Here is a 21,926-nt window from a genome sequence, read left to right as displayed (position 1 = left end):
CCCGGCTTCTAATTTTTCTTTAATGCTATATCCCTAGTACCTAGAACAGTGTCCATGTCCAGCAGGCAGTAAATGCACAATAAATACGTCACTATGATTCAAGGGATTTCCTCTGCCCTCATACAGCTCCCAGTCTGGTCAAAGATAGAAGTGGACAGACCACTGCAAGGCAACAGCCAGCGCTCCAGGCAGCAGGAGGGGAGATAGCACCGGAAGCCGAGGTTTGAGGATCAGAAGAGGAAGACATTGAGAGCCTGAGAGGGGAGAGCTGAGGAGTGCCTCTGGGTGAGCAGGTAAGCGGGGGGCTGAGGGTGGAGAGGGGGAGCTTTAATGGTAAGGAGGAGCATGGGAAGGCTGCGGCAGGAGGCACACATGGGCTTCTGGACGGCCCACTGCAAGTGGAAGATGGACAGGAGGTGGGCAGAAGCAAGGTTCCAGTAGATCTCTTGGACCCTGAAGAAAGAAAAGCAGTGTGGCCCTGGACAGGGATCTACAGGAGAATCATTTATTTATTTATTTATTTATTTATTTAGTGTGGTACTGGGGGTGGAACCCAGGGGCTTTCTACCTATGGGCTACACCCCAGCCCTATTTCATAATTTATTTGGAAACTGGGTCTCACTAAGTAGCTGAGAGCCTCACTAAGTAGCTGAGGCTGGCTTTGAACCTGTGAGATCCTCCTGTCTCAGCCTCCCAAGCGCGGGGATTACAAGCCAGGAGAATCATTTAGGTTGGGGATGTAGGACATGATAGCTCAGGGAAATGGGCCATTTATGGGCACAGGAGATGGTGGGGACGGGCTAGGGGACGAGGAGGCTGAGGGTCTAAAAGACATCCCATTGGAGGTGTTACTCAGTCATTTAGCTCTTTGAGTATGGAGGTTGAGGGCAGAACTTGGAATTAGGGAATTAGGAATCATTAGCTCAAAGGAAGGGCTGAAGAATGCAGGGAGAGCATTCATGAAGAGAAGGGCTAGTGGAGGAAGAAGGCCCCGGGATTCCTAGTGACACACAAACACACACACACACACACACACACACACACACACACATACACACACACACACACACAGAGCCAGGGCAGCAGACATTAAGGATCAGCAAAGGGAAGCCGGGGGGCACACACAGGAGGCTGAGGCAGGAGAATCACAGGTTCAAGGCCAGTCTCAGCAACTTAGCAAGACCCTGTCTCAAAATAAACAAAAGGCCTAGGGGGTGGGGGCAGAGGGGACAGGTGTGGCTCAGTGGTAGAGCACTCACCTAGCACGTGCAAGGCCTTGGGTTCAGTTCCTGGTACCCGCCCCCCCACTGAGAAAACAGAAGAGACCAAAGACAGATGGGGCACGGAGCAGGGGAGGGAGAATAGGAAGGCCCTGATTGCTGAGAGTGGAAGAAATTCCAGGAGGCTTTGGAGAGTGTGCACGGGGAGGGGCTGAGGGGGAAGGGGCTGAGGGGTGCGGGTGATGACTCAGGAGCCTGACTGTGGACAAGGTGGCTGGTAGGAGGTCAAGGAGGAGGCCACAGAGAAGGTGGTGCAGGCCTGGCTTGGGGACAGTTCCCCTGCGCCTGTGACCAGGAAATGGACAGGAATAGGAGACTCAAACTTTAGCATCTCAAGGCTACTCAGAAATAGAATGGACACCACATCCAGGACCAGCCTCTCCAGCCTTGATGACAGACAGGTCTCTGGCATCTATCCTCACTTCTTATTATCCTCATTTATAAAATGGGGAGATGGAAAAACCAACTTAGTTTATGGAGCATTTAGTATGCTCCCTCCCCATTTTGCCTCAATTAATCCTTAGAACTGCCTCACCAGGCTGTTATTGTTATCCCATTGTACAGATGAGGAAACTGAGGCAGACAAGAAGAAAGAGGTCAAGTCACTTGCCAATGTCACACAGCAAAGGAATGTAGATGCTGAGATTCAAACCCAGAATCTGAATCCTGGGCCTTCACACTAACGCAAGGCACTTTCCGGTTTACAGAGCGCTCACATTACCTCCTGGGGTGACCGAGGGGAGTGATGAGATGACTCCCACACCCAGAATCTGGCCGAGGTCACCACATGTGGTAGGCTGAGAAATGGCCCTCCAGAGATATCCACACCCTAATCCCCAGAACCTGTGACTATGTTACCTTGCATGCAAACGGAGTTTTGCAGATTGGTTAAATTCAGGATCTGGAGAGGGAAAGAGGATCCTGTACTCTCCAGGTGGGCAGTGTAATCCACAAGGAGCCTTCCATGAGGGAGGCAGGAGGATGGGAGGAGGAGATACGATGGCGGCAGAGAAAAACTGGAAGACGTTGGCTTTGAAGATGGAGCAAGGGGTCACAAGCCAAGGAACACAGGTAGCTTTCAGAAGTGGGGAAAATCAAGATAACAGGTTCTCCCCAACAGCCTATGGAGGAACTGCCCTGCTGACATATTGACTTTAGGCCAGTGAAACTAATTTTGGATGTCTTACCTCGAGAACTGTAAAGTAGTAAGTCTGTGTGGTGGTAAGCCATTCACTTGTGGTAACTTGTTATATCAGCAAGAGGAACAAACACATCACGTAACTGCACACCTGGCTCCCTGGTCAGCTCTGGCTCCACTCTTTTTTTAGGGGGGGTGCTGGGGTTTGAACTCAGGGGCATTCTACCTCTGAACTACACCCTCCAGGCCAATTTTTTATTCTTTATTTTGAAACAGAGTCTCACTAAGTTGCAGAGGGCCTCACTAAATAGCTGAGGCTGGCCATGAACCTGTGATCCTCCTGTCTTAGCCTCCCAAGTACTGGAATTACAAGCATGCACCACCATGCCAGGCTCTTCACTGCATTTTTCAATGGTTTAAGTTCCAATTTGGTCCTCTCTGAACCTTAGTCTCTTCTTTTGTTAACAGTAGGGCATCTGACCTTACAGGCACAGAGTGAAGGGACCTTCTATGAAGTTTCCCACAAACCACTGGGCAGGTGCCTAGTTATTGTCCCCGTTGCTCAGATGAACAATCTAAGGCTCACAGAGTAGGAACAGCCTGCCTAGAGCCACACAGATGGTGAGTGACAGAGCCAGGACTTGAACCAGGGCTTCTGACGTTAGGTCTACCATGCTGAGGGTCATGACTCAGTGCCACCTCCTCAGAGAAGCCTTCCTGGATAACCCCAGGCACTCATTCACGTATGCATTTGGGGAGCGGTTGCTATGACTGCTCTGTGGCCAGGGTTAAGCTAGGCAAGGCCAGGACCCAGTTCTGCCCTCAAGGCACCCAGAGCTGAAAAAGAGGAAGGAAGCCAAGGGTTTGTGGGAGCTCAGAGGGGGAACTGAGTGCTCCTGGGGCCAGGAAAGGCTTCTCATAGGAAAGGGAGATGGAGCTGGGGACAAGGACTCAGCCACAAATGTGGCTGCGGGTGTGAGGAGGAAGAATGGCTGGGAAAGGTAGGGGGCCCATGCTGCAGCTGCCTGAGGCAGGAGTGGGTCGGGTCATCCCAGGCCCTGCGTCCCTCTAGGCCTCTAGGTCTCTGTGATTAAGTGGGCACTGTGACACCTGCCGGGCCCAAGGGAGGGCTGAGCAGGAGGGTACCAGTGAGGGAAGGCCCAGGGGAGGGACGGGAGGTCAGGGAGGCAGGGTCCTGGCTCAAGCCCCCACTGCACATCAGTCATGGTGTGACTCTAGAGGTCCTCTCAGAGCCTCAGCGATCCCATCTGAGGAACGGAGCATGAGACAAAGCTGTCTCCAAAGACCCTCCCCGCCCTGACGGGGAAATGACTGACACAAAACTACAAAGGGGTCTTTATTCGTAAAAAGCCAAAGGGGCCCCTGGGGCAACAGGACAGGCAGGCCGCTTCTCAGGGGTCAGGGCCATTTGGGCAGATGCGCTTGAGTGGGGGGGCGCCCTCCGAGTCCTCTGTGTCACCCTGGGCTGCCTCGGGGACAGGTGGCACTGGCTCAAAGACGGGGTAAGCTTCGGGGGCCTGGAGAGGAAGGGTGGACAGGTGAGCTCCACCCGATCCCAGGAGTACAGCCTCCTAGCCTCTGCCTTCTCCAAAGCCTCCACTCCACTCCCCTCCAGACCCAGGAGTCTAGCCCAGGGACAAGACTTAATCTGACAAGATGCAGATTAAGAAGGGCACAGAAAACAAGAACAAGGGCAACACCCATTGAGGGGAAAAATTTGATTTTTCTGGAAAACGCATCAAGGTAGTGAGAAAAGTCACGTTCATGAGGGCTTTCTTAAGCTACTTTTGCAGTTTAGGAACTTTTTTGTTGTTGTGCACAGTGCTGGGGATGGAACCCAGGGCCTTGTGCTGCTAAACTCGCACTGTACCACTGAGCTGCATCCCCAGGCAAGGATTATTATTTTTAAATACATGGAGGAACACCACAGTCATTTCAGGATTTTAAGGGTCTTAAGTCAGCCCTGACCCAGTCTTCAGGACTTTGTCTCTAAAACACTCTTTCAGTCCCAGGAATCCGGCCTGTCAGCTGTCAGCTGAGTCCTGGGTCCACATCTCCCCCTGGACCTCAGGATGCAGCCTCCCAGCACCCAGCGCCCCCATTCCCTCAAGACCTGGGATTCCAGCCTTTGGCCTCTCTCACCTCAGCTTCCAGCAATTCTGGAACAGGCTCCTCCTTGGTCAGCATTGGGGGTTCATCGGTGCTGCCTGCAGGGGTGCCCCCGGGATCTGGAAGGCCAAGTGAACACACATCTTCTGAGCAGCCACTCCATGTTGACAGGACAGAGGGGAAAACAACCATAGACGGGCCCCAACCCCAAAAGCCAGGGCTGGGGGAGCAGGGCAGAGCCAGGAGGTGACCTGGCTGCAGTCAGGGCACGGATGGAGGGAGGAAGATGGAGGTAGGGAGTGAAATGTGAGTAGGGTTCTATTAGCTGGACAGTAAGGAAGGCAGAACACAATTTAGGCAGCGGGAATGCATGCTTAGTGAGCAGGATGCTACAGTTGAACTTCCTGGCTTCAAATCCTGACCTTGGGCAAGTTACTTAATTTCTCTCAGCCTCAGCTTACCCATCTGCAAAATGAGGATCATGACAGCAATTACCATAGGAGACTGCTATGAGGATTAAATGAGATTAATACAGATAAAACCCTTAGCACAGTATCTGGCACACAGTGTCTGCTCAATAAATGCTAGTTAGCATTTTTATTTATTTTTGTGTTGTGATAAACCCAGGGCCTCCACAGGCAAGTTCTCTACCACTGAGCTACACACCTAGCCCTATCCTTTTTATGGTATACATGTGCTTGACACTATCTAGACCTCACCCCTAGGCCATGAGCAGTTCAGTGAAGGCCCTGATTGTCAAGTCGAGGAGTCCAAGGCTATTGGGACTATTGAAGGATGTAAAGTAGCACAGTGACTCCATCAGACTTGTACTTTAGAAAAAGTTGTTTTAAAGCCCAGCAGGGTGGCGCACGCTTGTAATCCCCGCGCTTGGGAGGCTGAGACAGGAGGACCACAGGTTTGCTGCCAGCCTCAGCAACTTGTGAGGCCCTCTGCAACTAGTGAGACCCTGTTTCAAAATAAAATATAAAACAGGTCTGGGAGTATATCTTGGAGGTAGAGAGCCTCTGGGTTCCACCCCCAGTACCACCAAAAAAAAAAAAAAAAAGAATAAGAAAAATTGGGCTGGGGGTGGGTGGAGCTTAGAGGTAGAATGCCCCTGTGCTGTATTCCCAGTATCGCAAAAAAGAAAACGTCGTTTGGGTAGCTGTGTGGAGGTGACCGGAGACCAGGGTGCAAGCTGGTACAGGTAAGGGTGAGAGACAGGTGGCCAGAACAGGCAGGCCTGGCGAGGGCAGAGGAAGGTGGGCACATTCAAGAGGTGGTACTAACTGGACGGGAAGCTGACTGGAAGACAAGCTGAGGGAGACTCAGGCCCGTGATGTTTTGTCTTCTTGGCTGTGTGGGTTTGGACACCTTACTTAACTTCACTGGATCTTGGTTCCACCCACACTCCCCCCCAAAAAAAATACAGATTGTGACAGGATCATAAGCCCTATAAGGCTGTAGTGAGGATTAAGTGAGGAAAAATAGCCAGGCTTGGTGGCACATGTCTGTAACCTCAGTACTTGGAAGGCTGGGACACAGGAGGATTGTAGGATCCAAACCAGCCTCAGCAACTTAGTGAGACCCTGTTTCAAAATAAAAACAAGGCTGGCCCCCCACAACCACTCTTGACTAGAAAAAAATAAAAGGAAAAAAGGCCGGGCGTGGTGGCACACACTTGTAATCCCAGCATTCTGGAGACAGCCTCAGCTACTTGCAAGACTCTTCGCAATCAGTGAGACCCCATTTCAAAAAATAAAAAAAACCTAAAAGAATAGGACTGGGGTGTGTAGCTCGGAGGTGCAATGCCTCTGGGTTACATCCCCAGTACAGAAAGAAAAAAAATTAAAAATAAGCCAGGCATGGTGGCACATGCTTATAGTCCTAGTACTTGAGAAGCTGAGACAGGAGGATTGCAGGTTCATGGCCAGCCTCAGCTACTTAGTGAGGCCCTCTGCATCTTAGTGAGACCCTGTTTCAATGAAAGAATAAAAATTAGATCTGGGGTTGTAACTTGAAGGCAGAACGCCCTTGAGTTCAATTGCCAGTACTATAAAAATAAAATAAAAACAGAACAGGGCTGGGGATGTAGCTCAGAGGCAGAATGTCCTTGAGTTCAATCCCTAGCATCACACACAAAAAAAGAGAAACCATGCGTGCCTGCCACCTTGAAGAGGCTCAATAAATACTGTTACTGTCCCTATTAATGTCCCTGTTACTATTAATCATTCCTATGATCATCACTATTTATTCACTCAACAAGTATTTACTGACTACTCATTTTTTATCCTACGATATTCTGAGGATACAGTCCTGAGCAAGACCAGTATGGGCCTGACAGTCAGGAACCTGATGTGAGATGGGGGTGGGGAGAAAGACAGTAAACCTGCAAAAAACTAAATGGAACGAAAATCCAGGTGATGACTCTGTGTGTCTGTGTGTGTCTGCATGTGTGGTACTGGGAAATGATCCCAGGGTAGGTTCTACCTCTGAGCTATACCCCCAGCCCTATTCTTACTTATTTATCTATTTATTTATTATTTATTTATTTATTGGTACTGGGGATTGAAACTAGGGGCATTCAACCTCTGAGCTACAAACTCAGCTCTATTTTATTTTATTTTTGGCAGGACTAGGGATGGAACCCAGGGGTGTTCTACCTCTGAGCTATACCCCCAGCCTTTTTTTGTTTGTTTTATTTTTGAAACAGGGTCTCACTAAGTTGCAGAGGGCCTCACTAAGTAGCTGAGGCTGGATGTGAACCTGTGATCCTCCTGTCTCAGCCTCCTAAGTACTGAGACTACAAGCATGTACCACCATGCCCGACTAGCCCTATTTATTTATTTATTTATTTATTTAGCAGTACTAGGGATAGAACCCAGGGGCATTGTACCTACGAGCTACACTCCCAGCCCTATTTTTTAGTCTATTTATTTATTTATTTATTTATTTTGAAGTACTGGGGGTAGAACTCAGGGGCATTCCACCTCTGAGCTACATTCCCAGCCCTATTTTTTTTTTAAATTCTTTATTTTGAGATAGGTTCTCACTAAGTTGCAGAGAGCCTCACTAATTAGCTGAGGCTATTGGTGAACCGCAATCCTCCAGTCTCAGCATCTTAAATGCTGAGATTACAAGCGTGCACCACTATGTCCAGTTTAGTCTTTTTATTTTTTAAAAAAGGGTCTCACTGAGTTGCAAAGGGCCTAGCTAAGTAGCTGACACTGTCTGCTAACTACGATCCTCCAGTCTCAGCTTCTGGAATGCTGGGATTAAAAGGAATACTGGGATTAAAAGCAGTGCTGGGATTAAAAGTGTGTGCCTGAGCTGGGCATGGTGGCCCATGTCTCTAATCCCCGCGCTTGGGAGGCTGAGACAGGAGGATCACACAGGTTCGAAGCCAGCCTCAGCTACTTCGTGAGGCTCTCAGCTACTTAGTGAGACCCTGTTTCCAAATAAAATATAAAAAATAGGTCTGGGATTATAGCTCCGAGGTAGAAAGCCTCTGGGTTCCATCCCCACTACCACACACACACACAAAAAAAAAAAAAAACCCATGTACAATCACTCCTGGCTCCTGTTTTATTTTGAAATAGGGTCTCACCAGTTTGATGAGAATCTCACTACTTGGAGAGGCTATCCTGGAACCTGTGATCCTCCTGCCTCAGCCTCCCAAGTACTGAGATTACAAGTGTGTGCCACCACGACCGGTTTATCTTTTATTTTGAAACAGGGTCTTGCTAAATTGCTAAGGCTGACCACAAACCTGTGATCCTCCTGTCTCAGCCTCCAAGTACTGGGATTACAGGCATGCACCACCACTCCCGGTTTCAGAGGATGATATGTTATTCCCAGATCCTAAGAAGCCAGACTCAGAGCAGCTGGAGGTAGTTTCTGCAGGGGTGAGGGAGGCCCCCTGGGGGGGGGGCAGGGTAGGCACAGGGGTAAGCTGGTGGGCTGAACTTTAGGACAGGATTCAGAGGGCCCCCGGGAGGCACATGGTCCTACCTCTCTCTTGGCCCAGCGGTGGGGGTTGAGCCTCCTCAGAGACCCCTTCCGGGGGTCCAGCTGGTGACACAGGGCGGCTGGGCTGGGGAGTGCCACCGGGGCTGGGCTCAGTGCCCTTTTGCAGGGAACCTTCTGAGTGGAAACTCTGGTTGCTATTCTCATCTGTGGATCAAAAGCCAAGCGGGTTGGCCTGAGGCCCTCAGTATCCTCCGGCACAGCCCCCCAAGTTCCAGGATCCCTACATACCATTGAGATCCAGCAGGATGAGAGGGCCACCCCCGCGGGGACTGGCGCCCCTGCCCCTCCGTTCCCGGCCACGGGACCTCTCTGCCCCACCGCCTGCCCGCCGCCGCTCCTGAGGGTTAGAGGGATGAGGGTCAGAGCCAGCTTCCTGGTTAGCTCTTGAAAAGCCCCCTCTGTAGAAATAGGAACCTAAGGCCCAGAGAAGAAAGAGCCGAGTGAGGTGCAGAGGGTGTGTGCACCAAGTTAAGTCTTGCACTCCTGCACTCTTGCACTTGGGTGTCTGAAGCAGGAAAAAGGGAAAGAAGAGAAGTCATTGATGTCCTTAACACCTGTTGGCTGCCACACAGGGTCTCAGAGTGGAGCCTGGAGGGAGAGGCCAAGCAGGGAGAGGCTGGTCTGAGGTTGCACAGATGCGGGGCCTGGAGTATGGGGGGCTTGCTCACCTCCTCCTGGGGGTCCACCACTGGAACCCACTTGAAGATACGAAGGGAAGTATCACCCACAGTCACCCAGCGCTTCTCCCTGTGGGAGGGCACGGGGGTAGATCACAGAGGCCAAGGGGTGAGCCCCCCAGAGTTGGGGGTACCTGTGGAGGTGGGGAAGGTGCCGCGCGTAGGGAGTTCGCCGATGGGGTGCAGTGAGAGGGAGACCGCTCCGCACCACAGGGCACAGATGGGAGCGCCTCTAGAGAGAAGGTTCTGCGAACCCCTAGGTGCACACGGGGGCACCTCTACGGGCCTGGCGGGGGACCCTAGCGATGAAGACCGTGGGGCACACTGCCGGAGGAGTGAAAAAGCTTTGGGGGGCGGGACAGAGAAGAGGGCTGGGGCTCTGGAAGGGCTCTGCTGGGGACCACGCTTTGTGGATTCCCAGGAGTAGCCCTGGAAAGGGGGGCACAGCGCTGTGGATCCGGGGCGCAGCGGTGGGCGGGGGCACACTTAACACCTGGGGCCGCAGCTGGGCGAGGGGAGTATCTGGGGGGGGGTGGCCCCACCGCGTCCTGTCCCTGGCCCCGGGGCAGCGCTCACCATCTCCGGACCTTCTCGATGGTCGCCATCACCTTCTTGATGTCATCCTTGGCCCGGCTCCGGGTCTCGGCCCGCACGGTCCGGCCGGCCATGCTGGCGGGGCTGGGGCCGGGGCCGGGCCCGCGGCTGGGCCGCCTCCCGTCCGGCGGGCTCAGGCTCGGCGCCAGGCCGGGCGCCGCTCTCTCGGCCTGCCGTCCCTCCGGGAGTTGGCCGCTCCCTCCCTCGCTCCCCAACGCCCCGCGCGTCCCCGCCCCGCTTCCTGCCGCCGCGCCCCGCCCCGGCCCGGCCCCGGAGCCCGCGGCGCGGGCGGCCAGCGCCGGGACCTGCAGCCGGCCCGCCGCCCCGCCCCGGGCCCGCCCCCTCGGGGCGCCGGCCGCGCAGCGCCCCCTGCCCGCCGCCGGTAGGGAGAGTCGGGGCCGCTCGGCGGGCGGCGGTACGTTCAGACCACGTGGGCCCCGGGTGCACGCGGGGGTCAGGGTCCCGGCGCGTCCCTGGGCGCTGCGGGCGGGGGCCTGCTTGGCTCGGCTCTGGCCAGGCTGATGCTGCGCCGCCGCTCCACTTACTCACCCACTCATGCGACAGTTACCTGAGTGCCAAGTACTTGTCAGACGCTGCAAGGATGCCTAGGTCTCCCCAACCAGAAGGGCAGAGTGAGAAAGGCGGAGCGTCCCTAGTGTAGGCAGGAGCGGGGCTACTGGACCTCCCTATTTCTGGGGAGTACAAACCGGTAGAGGCACATAGAACAAAGACAGTTTTCTAGTAAAACCAAACATATGTCGACCCAGCAGTTCTACTCCTTAGGTGGTCAACATCCAACAGATGCGTCTGTCTGAGTACCAAGAGACCTGTGCTGGAATGCTCCCAGTAGTCCCACACTGGAAACAACCCATCAACCAGAGAATGGACAGTGAATTATGACCCATTCATACCATGGACATCCACACGGCAACCAGGATCGCCGGTGTCCCGCTACACCTAACACCACCTAACAACGAGTCTCGTCAACGTATCTGGACCAAAAGAAGCCACGCACAACAGTACACATTTATTTATTTGTAGTACTGGGGATAGAACCCAGGGGGTTCTACCTCCAAGGAGGATTATAAATTCCAGCCCTATTATTTATTTATTTATTTATTTATTTATTTATTTATGGTACTGGGTATAATAGGACCCAGGGGCATTCTATTTCCAAGCTACACCCCCAGCCCTAATTTCATTCTTTATTTTGAAACAGTCTCACTAAGTAACGGAGGCTCTCCTCGAACCACAATCCTCCTTTCTCAGCTTCCCAAATGCTTGGATTACAAGTGTGTGCCACCATGCCTAGTTTTATCCTTTATTTTTGAAACAGGGTCTCACTAAGTAGCTAAGGCTGGCCTCAAAACTGATATCCTTCTGTCTCAGCCCCCCAAGTACTACAAGTACTGGGATTACAAGAGTACACCAGGATGCCCAGTTTCTTCTTCTTCTTTTTTTTTTTTTTTTTTTCGGTACTGGTGATGGAACCCAGGGGCATTCTACCTCTGAGTTACACCCCAGCCCTATTTTTTTTTTTTTTTCGCGGATCTGGTGATAGAACCCAGGGGCATTCGACCTCTGAGCTACAGCCCCTGCCCTGTTTTTCATTCAGTCTCACTGAGTTGCAGAGGGCCTCACTAAGTAGCTGAGGCTGTCCGCGAACCAGGATCCTCCAGTCTCATCCTCCCAAATGCTGGGATTACAAACGTGCACCACCACGCCCGACTTTTATTCTTTATTTTTGAAACAGGGTCTCACTAAGATGCAGAGGACGTCACTAAGTAACTAAGGATGGCTTTCAACCTGCAATCCTCCTGTCCCAGCCTCCCAAGTACTGGGATTACAAGTGTGCCTCACCACGCCCAGCTGAAACACATTTAGATGGTTCTGTTTATATGAATTAAAAACCAGACAAAACACACTTGCGGTGTGAGAAGTCAGGAGAGTGGTCACCTTTGGAACTAGGAGAGGATGAGGAGGGGACTTCTGGGAGCTAGTCATGTTCTGCTTTTTAGTCTGGCATTTGTTCCTTGGGCATATTTAATCATGAAAACCCATCAAGCTGTCCACTTATAAAGTGCACTTTCTATTTCTTTTGCAGTACTGGGGATGGAACCATGGCATTCTACCTCTGAGCTACACCCCAGCCCTATTTTTTTTATTCTTTATTTTTGAAACAGGGTCTCACTGAGTTACAAAGGGCCTAAGTAGTATTTGAGGCTGTCCACAAACTGTGATCCTCCTGTCTCAGTCTCCCAAATGCTGAGATTACAAGCGTGTGCCACTTTCCTTAATGTGTATTATAGTTCAATTAAAAATTTACTTAAAGCTAGGAGTGGTGGGACAGGCTTGTAACCCCAGCATTTGGGAGGCTGAGACAGGAGGATCCCAGTTTACAGACAATGTTAGCTACTTTGTGAGGCCCTTTTCAACTTAGTGAGACACTGTTTCAAAATAAAGAATATAAAATAGGGCTGGGAGTGTAGCTTGGAGGTAGAATGTCCCTGGGTTCCAACCCCAGCACTGCAAAAAAAAAAAAAAAAAAAAGTTAAGCTGGAGATAGTGGCCCACACTTGTAATCTCAGTTCTTGAGAGGCTGACACAGGAGGATTATAAATTCACAGCTTGCCTCAGCTACTTGGTGAGGCCCTTTACAACCCAGTGAAACCTTGTTTGAAAATAAAGAATAAAAGATGGGCATGGTGGCTCACGCTTGTAATCCCTGCGCTTGGGAGGCGGAGACAAGAGGTTTGATGCTAGCCACGCTGGCTTAAGAGACCCTGTTTCCAAATTAAAGTTATATAAAAAAAAAGTAGGTCTGGGAGTATAGCCTGGAGGTAGAAGGGCTTCCAGGAACCCCAGTACCACCAAAATAAATAAATAAAATAAAATAAATAAATAGGTGGGAGTGTTGCTCAGAGGTAGAATGCCCCTGGGTTCAATCCCCAGCCCTGGTACAACACACACACACACACACACACACACACACACACACACACACACACACTTAAAAGCCCGGCATGGTGGCACATGCTTGTAATCCCAGTACTTGGGAGGCAGAGATTTAGGATTGCAGGTTTGAGGGCAGCCTCAGTAAGTACTGAGATTCTTAGCGACCTAGTGACACCCTGTCTCAAAAGAAGAATAAAAAAGGGCTGGGGTGTAGCTCGGAGGTAGATTTCAGAACATGGGTTAATTTTCAGAACCACATATACATACATACACACACACAAACTTTGTGTGTGTGTGTGTGTGTGTGTGTGTGTGTGTGTGTGTGTGTGTGGCTCTGGGGATGGAACCGAGGAGCATTTGACCTCCGAGCTATACCCCCTGCCCTATTTTTTATTCTTTATTTTGAAACAGGGTCTCACTGAGTTGCAGAGGGCCTTATTAAGTAGCTGAGGCTGGCCACGAACCACAGTCCTCCAGTCTCAGCCTCCCAAATGCTGGGATTAGAAGCATGTGCCACCAGGCCCGGCTCCTGAGCTGGGCATTGTGGTACTCACCTGTAACCCTAGTACTAAGGAGACTGAAACAAGAGGATCATCAGTTTCAGGGCAGCCTCAGCATTTTATGGAGACCTTGTTTCAAAATAAAAAATAAGAAGGGCTTTGAGTCTAGGTTTATGCTGGGATTACAAATGTGCGCCACCATGCCTGGCTTGACACTTATTCGGGAGGCTGAGACAGAATCGCGGTTCGTGGACAGCCTCAGCTACTTAGTGAGGCCCTCTGCAACTCAGTGAGACCCCGTTTCAAAATAAAGAATAAAAAATAGGGCAGGGGGTGTAGCTCGGAGGTCAAATGCCTCTGGATTCCATCCCCAGAGCCTCAAAAATAAATAAATAAATAAATAAATGCCTAATAAACCTTCATGCCAGGCATGGTGGCGCAACTTGTAATCCCCGCGCTTGGGAGGCTGAGACAGGAGGATCGTATGGGTTCAAAGCCAGCCTCAGCTACTTAGTGAGGCTTTCAGCAACTTAGTGAGACCCTGATTCCAAATAAAATATTAAAAAGGTCTTGGAGTATAGCCCAGAGGTGGAAAGCCTCTGGGTTCCACCCCCTAGTACCACCAAAAAACAAAACAAAACAAAAAAAAACTTCACCTAATAAACATTCCCATTCTGTATGACTGATTGTGGCCCCTGCTGACAGTCTGGCTCCAGCGGCCCTGCTCTGCCTTCTTACAGTTATCTTCTCATGGCAATTTCTGCTGTCCCGAGGCCTCCTCGCCTGTCTTTTGGCTCATAGAGTCCGCCACTTGCTATTGTGGTCTCTTTCCCACCGTGAGCTCCTCCGTAGATGCTTGGGAAGCAGTTGTGGGGCTAAGTGTGGAACATCCTTTCCGTGTCTCCTCCCGGTAATGGGGTTGCCATTTGGGCATGCCCTCTGTACAGGTCTGGGAAGCTAATTCTCCGATGTGAGGATGTGTGTCTGGAGGCATTAAACCTTCAGTAGACACACCTTTGTGTCTGGGGGTGATCTGTTACTGGCCTGGGAAGGTGAAGTTGAGGTGGTGTGTCTCCCTCCTGGTAGATATGGCAAGGAGAGTAGACAGCATCTACCATCTGTAATAGACCAGGAGTTGTATATGTGTGGACAGGTGTGTCCCAAGCCAGGCAACCCTCACCGCGGCCTCTCTCTCAAAGCCCTCAGCCAAGGAGGGCCTGCACATTCCAGTCCTGCCTGCCCTGGAGCTTCCCTCTCTCTGTTCCCCCAGCTTTCACCCAGAAGTAGTGCGTGTGTCAAGCCCTGCCTCAGATCGGAACCTGAGCCTCCTCTGCTTGGCTGGTCACAGGGCCGCCTTCCAGAACCCAACACCCCCAGCCCAAAGGGCCTATCAACCTGCCTTCCCCCGGGGCTCCTTCCCCTGCTAGGCCACGCAAACGGGTTGCTGAGCTCAGGGCCAAGGAATCTTGCCTAGAGGTTCTGGGGGGTGGGGGAATGTTTGGGGTCTGGACTATGATTGGCTGTGCCTGGGCCACGCCCCTACCTCTTTCCCCCTTCTCCCCCCTCAGAAGGGGGGCGTGGAGGGAACCGGGATCAGCCAGGGGCCAGCATGAGCCAGAGGGAGGGAAGTCTGGGTAAGGGGCTGAGGAGCCGGACGCTGGGTCCCTGAGGGCAGTAGGGATCCGAAGGGTTGGCACTTGAGGTCTGGGTCTCTGCCACCCCCGGGTCCGGGAGGGGAGCGGCCTGGGCGGGGGAGAGCTGACTCCGGTGTCAGGTAACGAGCGGTGAGTTGGGTGAAGGGGCAGGCGCAGGGGTTTAGAGGAGGCCCGGGGCTGAGGCTCCGAGACTTGGGCTCAGGGGTTAGATCACCGATTATGAGGGTGAGTACACCCTGAGGGAGGGCTGGGGTCGGGGCTGGGCAGGACGCCAGGGTCCTCTGCGAGTATTGGGGAAGAATCAGAATTGGGGAGCCGGAGGGAGGGCTAGAGTTAGAGAAGGATATCCTTGAGCCTGAGGAATTAGTGAGTGGCAACTGGAGACGAAAGTCCTAGCTGCTAAGGAACCGGACTGGTGGTGGGAAACTCAGCCAGGGAGGGGGCGGGGGCGGGGCGGGAGTCGCGGGAACTGGACTACAATCCCCAGCATGCACAGGACGCCCACGCTGTGCGTCCTGGGAAACGTGGTCCTCCTCAGGCACCACACTGGCTTGTGTCAGGGGAGGCGGGGCAGTGCTGCCCAGCCCAGTGGCTTGCACAGAAGGGCGCGAATGGTTGGGACTTCAGTGACCCTGCCTGGAAAATGGGCCTTGAAGGCACATTCTAACTTGACATTCTGTGCTTCGATGATGCTAAATTCCACCAACAGTCATAGAAGTACAGATATGTAAACCCTATCCTCCAAGGGTTCCCAGACTATGGCAGATATGCACAGGTAAAAGAGCTACATTGGAAGTATGAACGGATGGCCTTAAGTCGAAGTAAGAAGTTCATTTAAGGGAAGAATGAATCCAGAGGCTGTGCTGAGGCAGTATTTTCAATTTGCTTTAGTAGGATTTCAACAGTGATTTGGGGACAAGGGATGCATGTCGGGTAGACCAACTGCTTGACAACGGTCTGGTGCCTCGTTTCCCCTCAGTTGAAATGGGACGGATTCTGCTTGAATGCTGAGGAATCCAGAGTAGATCTGGGTTCAGGAAAGAAGAGCCCAGGTCAAGGAACAGGGGTCCGGACTGTCCTCATTCCTCCCCCTTTTCCTACCAGAAGACCCCCAGGCTGACTCCTCAGTCTCACTCCTTCCCCACTTGGAGGCCAAGATCCGCCAGACCCACAGCCTTGCCCGCCTCCTCACCAAATATGCGGAGCAGCTGCTCCAGGAATATGTGAGTGGAACTGGGGTAGGGTGCCAGGGCCTGGGGTGTGGGGAAGTACAGGTCACCAGGAGGTCCTTGGTCACCATTTTCTCAGCCTCATTTCCAGCTGTGGAAATCAAGGCTCCTGAGAGGGACAGTAACCACACAGCCAACTGGAGGGAGACCCTATCCTGTGCTTCAGATGATACTGTCTGCCTTACTTGAAGTCACCCCGCCCCTCAGTGCTTGAAATCAGAGGCAACCAGAGAACAAAGAGGCCTGAGTCTGAAACCTAGATTCTAGCCTCTGTGTGATCCTGTCACCTCATCTCCATATAAAAGGAGGCAGTTGAACAAAAGGAATTACGGACTGGACTCTTCCACCTAGGATATGCAGAGAACAAGAGGGAGTTTCAATCTAGAGCAAAAATTCTATCATACTGGTGGACTTTTACAGAGGAGAGGGATCTGCCAACACCTTTGATTGGGCTAAGGACTCTATCCTGCCCTAGGAAAGAAGATATTCCCCCAAATTACCTAGATGTTATGAAAAGACTGTGTGTGTGTGTGTGTGTGCGTGTGTGTGTGTGTGTGTGTGTGTTACTGGGGATTGAATCAGAGGCATTCTATCTCTGAGCTGCACACCCAGCCCTATTTTTTTAGTCTTTTTTTATTTTTGAAGCAGGGTCTCACTGAGTTGCAAAGAGCCTCACTAAGTAGCTGAGGCTGTCCACAAACCGTGATCCTCCAGTCTCAGCCTCCCTAACGCTGGGATTACAAGCCTGCCCCACCACTTCCCAGCTTTATTCTTTTTTTTTTTTTTTTTTTTTAATGGGTCTGGTAATGGAACCCAAGGGTATTCTACCTCCGAGCCACACCCCCTGCCCTGTGTTTTATTCTTTATTTTTCAATTTTTGAAACTGGGTCTCACTAAGTTGCAGAGGGCCTTACTAAGTAGCTGAGGCTGTCCAGAACCTTGAACCTCTTATCTTAGCCTCCCAAATTCTGGGATTACAAGCACTCAGGCCACCATGCCTGGCTTATTCTTTATTTTTGAAACAGTATCTCACTAAGTTGCAAAGGGCCAAACTAAGTAATTGAGGCTGTCTCAAAGTGGCCTCCAAGTGGGGAAGGAGTGAGACTGAGGAGTCAGCCTGGGGGTCTTCTGGTAGGAAAAGGGGGAGGAATGAGGACAGTCCGGACCCCTGGACAAGCACACCTGGTTTATTTATTATTTTGAAACAGGGTCTCACTAAATTGTAGAGGGCAAGCTGGTGTGGTGGCACGCCCTTGTACTCCCAGGATTTAGGAGGCTGAGACTGAATGATCATGGTTCAAGAGCAGCCTCAGTTACTTACTGAGGCCCTTTGCAACCCAGTGAGACCCTGTTTCAACATAAAGAATAACACTTGGGAGGCTGAGACAGGAGGATTGCACAGGTTTGAAGCCAGCCTCAGCTACTTAATGAGGCTCTCAGCAATTAGTGAGACCCTGATTCCAAATTAAGTATAATAAAATAGGTCTGGGAGTATATCCCGGAGGTAGGAAGCTGCTGGGTTCCACCCACACACAGTACCACCAAATAAATAAATAAATAAATAAATAAATATTTAAAAAAATCAAGAATAAAAAATAGGGCTTGGGAACCAGGCGTGGTGGCGCACACTTGTAATCCCAGCATTTGGGAGGCTGAGACTGGAGGATCACGGTTCGCAGACAGCCTCAGCTTCTTAGTGAAGCCCTTTGCAACTTAGTGAGACCCTGTTTCAAAATAAAGAATAGAAAATAGGGCAGGGGATGTAGCTCAGAGGTAGAATGCCCTTGGGTTCCATCATTCCCAGACCTACAAAAAAAAAAATAGGGCTGGGGTGTAGCTTGGAGGTAGAATACCCCTGGGTTCCATCCCCAGTACTGGAAAAAAAAATTGCAGAGGGCCTCAGGAAATTGCTAAGACTAGTCACTAACCTGTGATCTTTCTATCTCATCCTCCCAAGTACTATGTCAAGTACCAAGCGTGTGCCACCATGCCTGGCGTGTGTGTGTGTGTGTGTGTGTGTGTGTGTGTGTGTGTGTATGGTACTGGGAATTGAACCCAAGTATACTCTTCCTCCCAGCTATACCTCAATCCCTATTTTATTTTTTGTTTTGAAACAGGGTCTCACTAAGTTGCTGAGGGACTTGTTAAATTGCAGAGTCTGGCCTTGAACCTCAATCCCTATTTTATTTTTTGTTTTGAAACAGGGTCTCACTAAGTTGCTGAGGGACTTGTTAAATTGCAGAGTCTGGCCTTGAACCCGAGTTACTTTTAAATTAGCCTCCCAAGTACTAGGATTATAGGTGTGCATCACCATGCCTAGCATGACTATTTTTTTTTTTAATTTGGGGTCGAATCCAGGGGTAGTCTATCTCTGAGCTACACCCCCAGCCCTATTTTTTGTTATTCTTATTTTTTTGTGTGTGTGTGGTACTGGGAGTAGAACCCAGGGGTATTCTACCTCCAAGCTACATCCCTAGCCCTATTTTTTTTAAATTTTTTATTTTTCAAACAGGGTCTTTCTGGGTTGCAAAGGGCCTTACTAAGTAGCTGAAGCTGTCCACGAACGGTGATCCTCCTGTCTCAGCCTCCTGAATGCTGGGATTACAAGTGTGCACCACCACATCCAGTTTATTCTTAATTTTGAAACAGGATCTTACTAAGTCTTAGCTACTTAGTGAGTCTCAGCTCACTAAGTAGCTGAGACTGGCCAAGAACCTATGATCCTCCTGTCTTAGCCTCCCATGCGCCACCAGCCTGGCTGAAGACTATAGTTTTGAATCAGACAGATTATGGGCTGCCAAAATGTGACCCTGGGCAGTAGTAATAATGTTAAAAATAATACTGTAGCTGGGTGTGGTGGCGCACCCTTGTAATCCCAGAATTCAGGAGGCTGAGACTGGAGGATTGCGATTTGCGGACAGCCTCAGCTACTTAGTGAGGCCTTCTGCAACTCAGTGAGACCCTGTTTCAAAATAAAGAATTTTAAAATAGGGCAGGGGGTGTAGCTAGGAGGTCAAATGCCCCTGGGTTCCATCTCCAGACCCGCAAAAAAAAAAAAAAAAAAAAAAAAAATACTGTTACAATTATAACATGGATAGTGGGATAATAGAACTAGTTTTTAGTCCTACCAACTGTAATTCAAATTCCAGCTTTGCCTCTTCCTAAATGGGTGACCCAGGGCAAGTCAGTGTCTTCAGCTCAATTTTCTTTTTTTTCTTTTTTCTTTTCTTTTTTTTGGGGGGGGTGGGGGAGGAGAAGAGGGTACAGGGATTGAACCCAGAGGCATTCCACCTCCAAGTTAGACCCTTAACTTGATTTGATTTCTTATTTGGAAACAGGGTCTCAGTTGTGGAAGGTCTCCTTAAGTTGCCTAAGCTGGCTTCAAACCTGCAATCCGCACATCCCCAGCCCTTTTTATTTTATCATTTGGAAACAGGGTCTCACTAAGTTACTAATAGCTCTACACAAATATGGAGGCTGGCTTGGAATCTGCAATCCTCCTGTCTCAGCCTCCCAAGTACTGGGCTCACAAGCCTGCACCACCACATCTGGTGACAGAGTGTTTAAAGCAGCAGACACAGTGCTTGAAGTAGGGGCAAGATGTTTGCAAAGGAGAAAAGTTATTGTTAGAGCACTTTGAAAGTTACAAACCACCTTTATCTTTCAGTTATTCATTCATGTGACAGTTATTCATTGAGTCCTGCTCAACGTGGGTAAAGGGAGGAGAATGGGAGGGGAGAGTGAAATGGATCATCTATGATTTTCAAGAGACCCCTGGTAGAAAGACAGGGTAGATGAGTCGGATGCAGTGGCATTAGCCTATAATCCCAGCTACCCCAGGGCTGAGACAGGAGGATGGCAAGGTGGAGGCGGTCCTGGGTAGCCTAGCAGACAGAAAAAGAAAGAAAGAAAGAAGAAAAAAAGCCAGCTGCAGTGGTGCATGCTTGTAATCCTAGTACTTAGGAAGCTGAGACAGGAGGGTTGCGGTTTGTAGCCAGCTTCAGGTACTTAGGCCCTCTGCAACTTAATGAGACCTTGTTTCAAAATAATAAAAAATAGGGCTGGGCATGTAGCTCAGAGGTAGAATTCCCCTGGGTTCAATACCACAAAAAGAAAAAAAGAAAAGAAAAAGGGAGTTGCTTCCCCATTTTATAGATGAGAAGACTGAGACAGAGAAGGGAAATGGACTTTTCTGAAAGGCAGTCTCCACATTTGAATCTGCCTCTGTAAGATAACATTAAAAAAAGAGCCAACATTTATTTAGCCCTTCCTCGGGCCCACGCTCTGTCTTAAGCACTTTACCTTCTGCAGTTAATACTGCTAAAGGCTTTGTGACAGGAAACAAAGGCACTGGTGTCAGTGTTGCTATCGTCTCAAGCATAGCCCTATTAGGAGGAAACTGAGGCCCCGGCAGAGGGGCGGAGGCCCAGGCCCGCGTGCGGGGCGCGCTGACGGGTGGCTGTCTCCGCAGGTGCAGCACCAGGGAGACCCCTTCGGGCAGCCGGGCTTCTCGCCCCCGCGGCTGCCGGTGGCCGGCCTGAGCGCCCCGGGCCCGAGCCACGCGGGGCTGCCGGTGCCCGAGCGGCTGCGGCTGGACGCGGCGGCGCTGGCCGCGCTGGCCGCGCTGCTGGAGCTGGTGCGCCGCCGCCAGGCCGAGCTGAACCCGCGCGCGCCGCGCCTGCTGCGGCGCCTGGAGGACGCGGGGCGCCAGGCCCGGGCGCTGGGCGCCGCGCTGGACACCGTGCTGGCCGCGCTGGGCGCCGCCGCCCGCGGGCCCCGGCCCGAGCCCCCCGCCCCCGCCGCCGCGGGCGCCTTCCCCGCCAAGCTGCTGGGGCTGCGCGTGTGCGGCCTGCTCCGCGACTGGGTGAGCCGCACCGAGGGCGACCTGGGCCAGCTGGTGCCCGGGGGCCCGGGCTGAGGCCGCCCCCCCCGTGCGTCGCCCCCTGCCCTCTGCCCGCGCCCCGAGTCTCCGCGGAGCGGCCCTGCCCATCGCTTGCTCGCGGGCTCTCGCTCTTTCTCCATCGGGGGCTTGCTTCGGTCTCTGCAGGTCACCCCGCTTTGCCATCTCTGAGGCTCTGTCTTGTCTGTCTCCCTCTGGCCCCATGTGAGCCTCATCTCAAAGAGGTGACCCCTCTGTGTCTCTGTCTCCGGCCGTTTGTCCTTATTTGACCAAGAAAGTGCCTGCTGGTTTGAGGTGTGAGGGGACCCCGGGTCACCCGCTCACTCTCTCCACTCTGCTCTCTGGGGCGGGGCCACCTCTCCCTTTGATGGCCTTCTCTTCCTTCACCTCCCCCTCCCCCTCCCTGCACGGCCCCAACCCCCAGGCCAGGTCTGTGAAGAGAAAAAAAAAAGCAACACTTTAAAAAGAGTTTTATTTGAGAATAAATTAATTATTTTGTAAATAAAGTGTCTAAAAATAAACATTTTTAAAGTTACCTGTACATACAGTTATTGAAAATGGGCAGCTTTGAAAATAGGATCCTTGGGAGTACAGACAGGCCCCCCACACCTACCCCCAACAGCACAGTATAAACAGAAGATTCATGGAAGCCTCCATCCAAGGAATGCCATCTGTCAACCCCAAACAAGAAGTGGATGGGTCCTGAGCAGGAAACCCCTGAGGCATGTGTCCGTCCTTCTTCCTGAATTGGGCCTCCACTGATCAGAGGGAAAGTGGAACAGGGTCCACAGAAAGAGAGGTAGACTAGGGAGGAAATGGACTCCATCAAAAAGGGAGGC

The 21,926-nt window shown here is 51.5% G+C and overlaps 2 protein-coding genes across 5 annotated transcripts in view; one reads left to right on the top strand and one right to left on the bottom strand.

Annotated features, from left to right (window-relative positions):
• Positions 1 to 9,922, bottom strand: part of BCL7C (BAF chromatin remodeling complex subunit BCL7C) — a gene marked incomplete at both ends in the record, with an annotated part of 30,336 nt that extends 20,414 nt beyond the window's left edge. Inside the window, 6 exons of one of the 2 annotated variants that reach the window (XM_080703008.1) lie at positions 3,801 to 3,956; positions 4,582 to 4,667; positions 8,560 to 8,721; positions 8,806 to 8,914; positions 9,246 to 9,324; positions 9,831 to 9,922. In XM_080703008.1, coding sequence (XP_080559134.1) covers positions 3,831 to 3,956; positions 4,582 to 4,667; positions 8,560 to 8,721; positions 8,806 to 8,914; positions 9,246 to 9,324; positions 9,831 to 9,922 — 654 coding nt within the window. Of the gene's footprint in view, positions 1 to 3,800; positions 3,957 to 4,581; positions 4,668 to 8,559; positions 8,722 to 8,805; positions 8,915 to 9,245; positions 9,325 to 9,830 lie in introns of those variants that run through there. The other variant, XM_080703007.1, reaches the window with a different exon arrangement.
• Positions 9,923 to 14,912: 4,990 nt separating this feature from the next.
• LOC308268289 (cardiotrophin-1-like) lies at positions 14,913 to 21,105 on the top strand (the record flags this gene model as incomplete). Of its 3 annotated transcripts, none has more annotated exons than XM_080703431.1 (3): positions 14,913 to 14,937; positions 16,066 to 16,181; positions 20,659 to 21,105. In XM_080703431.1, the coding sequence occupies 3 exons, from the start codon at positions 14,913 to 14,915 to the stop codon at positions 21,103 to 21,105; spliced, it is 588 nt and encodes a 195-aa protein (XP_080559557.1). The 3 variants fall into 3 exon arrangements, with proteins under 3 accessions (XP_080559557.1, XP_080559556.1, XP_080559555.1); XM_080703430.1 differs by having other exon boundaries at positions 16,063 to 16,181; XM_080703429.1 differs by lacking the exon at positions 14,913 to 14,937 and adding an exon at positions 15,648 to 15,675 and having other exon boundaries at positions 16,063 to 16,181.
• Between the last annotated feature and the right edge of the window lie 821 nt (positions 21,106 to 21,926).

This window comes from Muscardinus avellanarius, assembly GCF_963383645.1.
Source record: "Muscardinus avellanarius genome assembly, chromosome: 10".
Lineage (NCBI taxonomy): Eukaryota > Metazoa > Chordata > Mammalia > Rodentia > Gliridae > Muscardinus > Muscardinus avellanarius.
Note: the sequence above shows the minus strand (reverse complement) of the source record. Positions and strands in the feature narration are given on the sequence as shown.